Raw genomic sequence first — 7,755 nt, 5'->3', positions numbered from 1 at the left:
TTTAATAAATCATCATGAGCACGAACCACTCTGCTTATTGGTCCGATCCTTCTCGCCTCTCCTCGTCCGATGAGGAGGATGACATAGACTATCGTTACAGACAGGTTGTTTCTTAATTCAAAATAGTTTTGGGGTTTAAAATTCAATGAAGCTGCTTTATTTTAGGGGTTTAGTGAAGGTGGGTCATTTTTTACCCTTAGGACAAGGGGAGTATAAAGAATGTTAAGACTACACAAGGGTTAATAACTTCACCATTATCAAAGGGATATTCAATATCTGCTTTTTTATTTGTACCCATATACCAATAGGTGTCCTTCTTTGCAAGGCATTGGAAAACCTCCCTGGTCTTTGTGGTTGAATCTGTTTTTGAAATTCACTGCTCAACTGATTGACCTTAAAGATAATTGTATGTGTGAGGTACAGAGATGAGGTAGTCATTCAAAAGTCATGTTAAACAATGTTATTGCACAAAAAGTGAGTCCATGTAACTTATTATGTGACTTGTTAAGCAAATGTTTACTCATGAACTTATTTAGGCTTGCCATAACAAAATAGTTGAATGCTTATTGACTCAAGACATTTCAGCTTTTCATGTTTAATTAATTTTTATAAACTTGAAAAACATCATTCCACTTTGACATTAGTGGGTTTTGTGTGTAGGCCAGTGACAAAAAAATCTCAATTTTATCCATTTTAAAATCAGGCTAAACACAACACAATTTGGAAAAAGTCAAGGGGTGTGAATACTTTCTGAAGGCACTGTAGCTAGCAATGCTAATGTTAGCTAGCTAAAATGTCAGTACTCTCCCCTCAATCTTAGCTAGCTAGCTAAAGTTATACTGTATCTAAAGTCAATTTGGAGACATCACAACGATGACAAAGGCCTGTCCTGCTAATTATTTGCCTCCTTTTGAAATGTCATCGTGTTTCCAAGCCACAGTAATACACTTTAGACAAAATTTTCCTCAACACCCATTGAGACTGCATTGAGTAGAATGTTCAGCTAGGCATCTGTCCTAAAACTAATGTTCAAAACAATATTGTGACGAAATGTGCAACCCATGAATATAAGGCCACTTGAAATTATTAAGAGTATAAGAGAAATCCATCTTGATGATTCATGATTCATTTTCACTTCATCAAACGACAATAAACTAATGCCAAAAGGTGCTTTCTCAAATTGTTTTCGAAGTGACAGAACATCTGAAAGCATTTCCTTTTCATCAAATGGCTGGTAACACAGACTATCATACCAAAAGCGCTTTCCCAAAGGGTTTTGGATACAGTTCACAAGTGTCTTGAACCCTGATCAACTCTATCTCACAAACTGATATTGATAGAGTTGAACAAGCCTTAGCACTGACCTAATTCCAAAGTTGTGTAGGATTTTCAGCTGAAGCTCCATTGCTTTGATTGTTGCTGCCATCAGGTAGGGCCTGTCCTCTGAAGGTCCTCGCAGCCCCGTTGGTGGACGCGCATGTGCTCAGTGACCCGGTACTGTCTAGAGAAGGTCATGGGACACTGGGGGCAGGAGTAGGGTCTAACACCCAGGTGGGAGCGCATGTGTCTGTTGAGGGAGCCTCGCTGGCTGAAGGCCCTATCACACATAGTGCACTGGTAAGGCTGGACAGAGGCAGATGCAGGCCCACCCACACTCAGTTGACTCCCATTGGAGTCAGGGTACCCTGCCGAGGGATGTTTGGCTGAAATGTCCAGTAAAACGAAATCTGAGGTGCTGGCTTTGACATTTATGCCAAGGCCTTCTCGGAGGTCAGAGTTAGCCATGGCACTATACAGACCATCATCGTCCGAGTCACTGGATTGTACAGGGTGATGTTTTTCCCTTGCAAGATAGTGATAGCGAACTTGTCCTTGATACGTTTCCATTTCGTTGGTATTAGTGTTACTGCCCTTGATATCACATCTGCTCTCGTTTGATGTTACCTCCTCAGATATTTTGGGGTTTAGTGTAGAGTAGCTCGTTGCCTCAGTCCATAGATTTAATCTAGAGGCACTCTGAAAGCATTTTGTTTCGTCGCCCTGGGGACAATATCCACTGGTGATCATTGAACTCCATAAATCCTTTAATTTACCCTTATGGGTGTTTTCTATGGCATTATCAGGGATGTACTCATCAGCATCTGAAATATTTTCAAATTGCCGTGTGGGGTGGCATTTAGAACCTTTCTCTTTGTTTGACTCTAACTGATCTATTGTAGTTACCCCTTCGTTATCACTACCGTTGGAAGTTTTATCTAAGTGAGGACAACTATGAATCCTGGAGTAATGACTTGAAGTATTGAAGTGGGATGTAAATTCCTGATTTGTGGTGTTTTCAGTATCATCTTCCTCACCAATTTCTGAACATACAGCAGTATGTGTCAGGATGGCATTCCCAGAACTTTGTAATACAGATTTTTCATCCAACTCCCTCTGACGCCTTCCTGTGTAATATGCTGCATCCTCTGGGGCAGCCATGGGCAGATCCTGGACATTGGAGCATGCACTGCCAGATAAAATCTTGCTTTGTTTTGGTTGTGACTCATATAAAGCTGCCTCATAATTATCATCCGTTTGTAATCCATAGTGCTTTAAATTGTGTCCATGACCAAGTGTCACCTTTCGTTCACTGACTCCTGCCTCCTTTATGGTCACGTCAGACTCACTGTTCAATTTTCTGCTTTCAGGTCTGGTTTCTGACAATAGAGAAGGCTTTCCAGTTGTGCTGACATGGCATATGACGGGGACGACTTCACAACTTAGAGGGGTTGGTGTGCACTGCGATGGAGAATGTTCATTCTTCTTGTTTTGCTGCTGATCTGAGCATTTCCTCTTTAGATTGGGTTTTATATCTGCTGAAGGAATGAATATAGAAATTAGAAAGAATATATGATTTTAGAAATTAGAACACAATGTGATATTATTCTTACACGATTTAAATAATTAATAGATAGATTATTTGACCTGCAACAGTGCAGTCAGACTCAGATGATGTGTCCAGTGTGCTCCTTCTTATTAAAGCCTTCTGTAGTTCATCCATTTGCAGATAAGTAGCAGCAGAGAGAATAGATTCATCCTGATCTGGTGGGGGTAGTGTCCCAGTGTAGATAAATTCCAAAAGAGACCCCAGAATTTCAGTTGAAGAGGATGGAAACTGCAAGTCCAGCAGTGCACCTTTACTGGGGAGAAGGGAAGCCAAGACGGGACTAGAAGCTGACAGGACATTTTTGTGGGCCAGATAGAGTTTCACCGGGTTCAGATGTTGTCGAATCACACAGTCACAAAATTGCCCCTCCATTCTCTGAAAATTTAGTTTCCTCAGCAGGGCCACAGCATGGGTGCTGACCACTAAAGGATATGTTCTCACCTAGGTAACAGATTAGAACAAGCCATTAAAACAAACTCTTCATGGTGTGGCATGAGTCTTTTTGTTCAATATGTGTGAAGTTTGCACATACTGTGTTGAGCATGTTGAGATCTATAAGCTAACTAGACCATTGCAAATATTATGAGAATGTTATGACAATTTAAAATAGGCTATTGTTCTATGATTTTAGAGGCCTCCTGTCCCAATTCTATGGTGACAATAAAATACTTTTCAGATTTATAGAACTGTTGTTTCATGCACACAACAGGTTGATTTGGTTTTGCATTTATTACATACAAAATAATCTCACAATAAGAAACCAGACAGAATAACAAGAAAGTATAGGCCTGTCAATAGACCTATTATTCCGGCCTGTTATTACAAACTAGGATTTCTGTTGATTCACTCAACAAATCGACCATGAAAATAACAGTAATAGAGTTACTATGATAAAGTTGGCACTAGCTGCAATAGGTCTGGAACACTGGATAAAATTCTGAAACAATAACATTTTCATTCAGTATAGTTTTATATACTAATAAATGGCATATAATAAAATGGAACATCTATAAAACAAGACAAACGTATTGTGTTACTTACATTCATCGTGAACGCACTCTTCTTAAATACGTGCATAGAATCCTTGCAAAAGTGAAAACTAAAGTATCCGTGTATATACTCCGCTGCCGGTGTCTACGTGCGCTTTCATTCGGAAAAGAATCACACGCTTTTGATACTACGAGGCTGACGACGTGACACTCTTCAACAGCTGCTTTTAGGGAGTCCCTGCCATGACGTCAAAGTCTCCATGTCCGGCTATGGTGAGACCCAACCCACATTTCCCCTGCAGTGTCCTCTCTTGTTCCATGCAATGATGTAAACACACATCATTGGTTAACGACCCTGCGCAAGCCCTCAGTGATGCTTTGTTGATAACTCCATAAATGCGGTCTCCTCCTGTCCCCTACCCCACGTGTTCGTCACATCCCCACTGTACACTTACTAAGGTTACACATATCACCGTAGTCCCGTGGGTATGTTTCTTGCGCAATGGAAATACCACCACAGATATAGGTTGCCGCAGCCTCATTCGGAAACAGGGATGATGGTTAAATGTATTATGAAGTATAGGCACTATTTTAAATATAGTACTAAAATAGAACACAACATATACAATAATATCCCCTGTTAAGAAATGACCAGAAACAGTGGAGGCTGGTGTTGAGGCTGTCTTTTTGGAGGACCCAGACTGCACACATTAGCAGCGTTTAGACAGACAGCCCAATTCTGATCTTCTTGATCAGATATTTTCACATCGGATCTTTTTCAGAGGCAATTATGGTCTTTTGACCAATCAGATCAGCTCTGAAAAAGATCCGATGTGAAAATATCTGATGTGATTGGTCAAAAGATCAATTAGTGGTAAAAAATATTAGAAATTGGCTGCCTGTTTAAACGCATCTATTGTACACAATCATATTATGTTCCAGTGACATTTCAGCTATTTTATTTCATCTGAAAAATGGAATATGAAGGAGGATGATGATGTTGATTATTGAGGATGAGTATTATTAATGGTCACAAAACTGTGTAATTGTTATCATTGTCAATATTATGATAGGGACCTTAAGGTCCTACTCCAGTCTCCTTTTCACCTCCTTTATCACCGGATTTACTTAACAAAAGGCACATCTCAATAGGTGGTCCAGGTGTCCTCATGACATGGACTTTCCTCTTTTGTTCTCTATAGCTCCTCTATTGTTCCCCGCAAGCAAGAGAGGAGGATGCCGATGACATCAGAGGACACCATCAGACCAAATCCTTAAATGGCTTTCAGTTGTGTCTGAAAAACACTATTTTGGTCAAAACAAATTTCTATACTTATTCGTGGGATTTTGTTTTTCAACAGGAAAAGTTCCAAAATAGCTGGAGTGCTTCTTTAAGCAGTGGTGGAAAAAGTACCCAAATGTCATACTGTCATACTTGAGTAAAAGTAAAGATACCTTAATAGAAAATAACTAAAGTAAAAGTAATCCAGTCAAATACTATTTGAGTAAAAGCCTAAAAGTATTTGGTTTTAAACATACTTAAGTATCAAAAGTAAATGTAATTGCTAAAATATACTTAAGCAAACCAGACGGCACCATTTTCTTGTTTTTTTAAAATTTACGGATAGCCAGGGGCACACTCCAACACTCAGATATAATTTACAAATGAAGCATGTGTGTTTAGTGAGTCCGCCAGATCAGAGGCAGTAGGGATGACCAGAGATGATCTCTTGATAAGTACATGAATTGGACAATTTTTTTGTTCTGCTAAGCGTTCAAAATGTAACAAGTACTTTTGGGTGCCAGGGAAAATGTATGGAGTAAAAAGTACATTATTTTCTTTAGGAATGAAGGAAAAGTTGTCAAAAATATAAATAGTAAAGTACAGATACCACCAAAAACTGACTTAAGTAGTACTTTAAAGTATTTTACTTTACACTACTATCTTTAAGCCAATGCCTCCTGGGTTGAGTTGCTGAACCCGGGCTCGAGTTCTGGTTGGGGCTCCCCCTGAATTTGCTGCTAGATGCAGGCAAGAGTGTGCAAAGCGGTATTGAATGTCACTGTCTGTCACCTCAAATTTGTCTCTCGACCTGTGTGCACCTACGTTGTAAACTCATAGGATAGGTTGTAGTAACCTCATGGTATAGGGTAAATTTGAGTATCATGTAGTAGCCTAAACCTATCGCTGTTACATTGAGCTGGGTGAATGGAATATGAATGAGAGTCATCCAATATGCTGTAATAAAAATAAGGCCATGCTCATGAATTCTTTTTGTCCTCCCTCATCTTAAACATCACTGACCACCACTGGTAGTAGCAGTAGTAGTAGTAGCGGTAGTAGGTGGTAGTCGTAGCAGTAGTAGGTGGTAGTAGTAGGCCTAGAAGGTGGTAGTAGTAGTAGCATTAGTAGTGTAGGGCTGTATGCCTAATTATTATAATAAAAACTGCCTATTTTATTTGTAGCTTTTCAATAATGTAGTTGAAAATTGTCCAAGGCTCAGAAAACCATCTGGATGTATGCCATGCCCATTGAGCTTGGGCTGCCTGCTCTGGACGGTTGTACCACTTTCAGGGGTGACATGGCAGGGGCTACGTGCGTTTCCATTCAATGGGCACTCCACGCCATACCTCACGTACAGATCAGAGGGAGTCCCCTTGTACAGTCTAGTTCTAGAATAAGCCAGCTGTTCACCTCGTGCCTCGTTGTTCCAAATTTATCCCAGCACCAAGCAGCAGACACTGGTCAAGGCAATATTACACAACTGCCAAGAGCTATTATTACTTTTTTTTCATGACCTGGCTTAATGACCTGGCTTATATGTAGTACAATGTATTATAATATAATGGAAAGTTATGGACTATTTTAATCGCCTATTTGCAATATATTTTCTTTCCCTTTTACATAGATAACCACACTGTTAGCCTAATATTATAGGGGAAAACATATCTTAATGTACATTTTTATGTTTTTTTTATTATTATTATTATTAGGTCTAATTACCCAGTAAGTATGTGTAGCACATTGGAATATAGTTAGAAATCATGGCCCATTTGATGCAGACCTGGGTTCAAATATATGCATATTTATTTAAGTGTTTGTAATTCAAATACTTATTTTCTATGTATTTGAGTATTTTCAAATAATGTGGCTGAATCCAACTACTTCTATTTGAAGTATTTTAAAATAATCTCCTATAAAAAGAGCTACTGTTTGAAACTATTTTCAAACAGCCTACTTGTTTCCAAATACATTTCAAATACCCATAGGGCCAAACAGACCTGGGTACAAATGCATGTTAAAATACTTCTATTTGGAAAAAGGCTTGTCTTACTTCGAAAAGTAGGCTGTTTGAAATGAATTGAAATGCTTAAAAAGTTTTGAACCCAGATCTGAATTGATTAGCCATTTGCAACATATGTTCTCATATTTGACGTTTGCAGTCATTGAGTGCTTTTATATATAAAGAAAATATACATTTTTATTTTTCTGTATTTTTCTTTAGATCGGCTATCATGACCAACTGATTGGAATCGTGTCCATAATATCAGTGTGTTTCTCTGTTGTGGGCCCAGGTAGGCTAGAGAGACGGGCCAGCATTTGCACGATTGCGAAATTGAATCGTCCAACAGTGAGTGAGTGAACTGGCAACTCTCTGTACTCTGACAATAGTGATTGCGCAAAAAAATCCCAACACTAACCATCGCAATGCCAATCTGTATTGACTCCTCTGGCTTTCCGTCATATCCCTAGAATTAGAAAAAGTAGAATAAATATTGTGTACATAATTTCCATAAAACTACCATATGTCAGCACAGATTAGATGAACATTGTTATGA

The 7,755-nt window shown here is 39.0% G+C and overlaps 1 protein-coding gene across 1 annotated transcript; it reads right to left on the bottom strand.

Moving 5' to 3' along the window:
• Window positions 1-749: 749 nt before the first annotated feature.
• Window positions 750-4,183, bottom strand: LOC120029846 (myoneurin-like). The gene is made up of 3 exons (XM_038975154.1): window positions 3,968-4,183; window positions 2,965-3,367; window positions 750-2,852 (listed from the first exon to the last, which is right to left on the bottom strand). The coding sequence occupies exons 1-3, from the start codon at window positions 4,001-4,003 to the stop codon at window positions 1,426-1,428; spliced, it is 1,866 nt and encodes a 621-aa protein (XP_038831082.1). The 5' UTR covers window positions 4,004-4,183; the 3' UTR covers window positions 750-1,425.
• Window positions 4,184-7,755: the final 3,572 nt, after the last annotated feature.

The sequence above is a fragment of the Salvelinus namaycush genome, chromosome 35 (genome assembly GCF_016432855.1).
Source record: "Salvelinus namaycush isolate Seneca chromosome 35, SaNama_1.0, whole genome shotgun sequence".
NCBI classification, from domain to species: Eukaryota; Metazoa; Chordata; class Actinopteri; order Salmoniformes; family Salmonidae; genus Salvelinus; species Salvelinus namaycush.
Note: the sequence above shows the minus strand (reverse complement) of the source record. Positions and strands in the feature narration are given on the sequence as shown.

Bases quoted from the DNA above. Each gene is read 5' to 3' on its own strand.
- LOC120029846 (XM_038975154.1), bottom strand. From the start codon at position 4,003: ATGCACGTATTTAAGAAGAGTGCGTTCACGATGAAT. The intron at 3,368-3,967 runs GTAAGTAACACA...TCTGTTACCTAG, and splicing joins AGAGTGCGTTCACGATGAAT to GTGAGAACATATCCTTTAGT. The intron at 2,853-2,964 runs GTCAAATAATCT...TTCCTTCAGCAG, and splicing joins GTCTGACTGCACTGTTGCAG to ATATAAAACCCAATCTAAAG.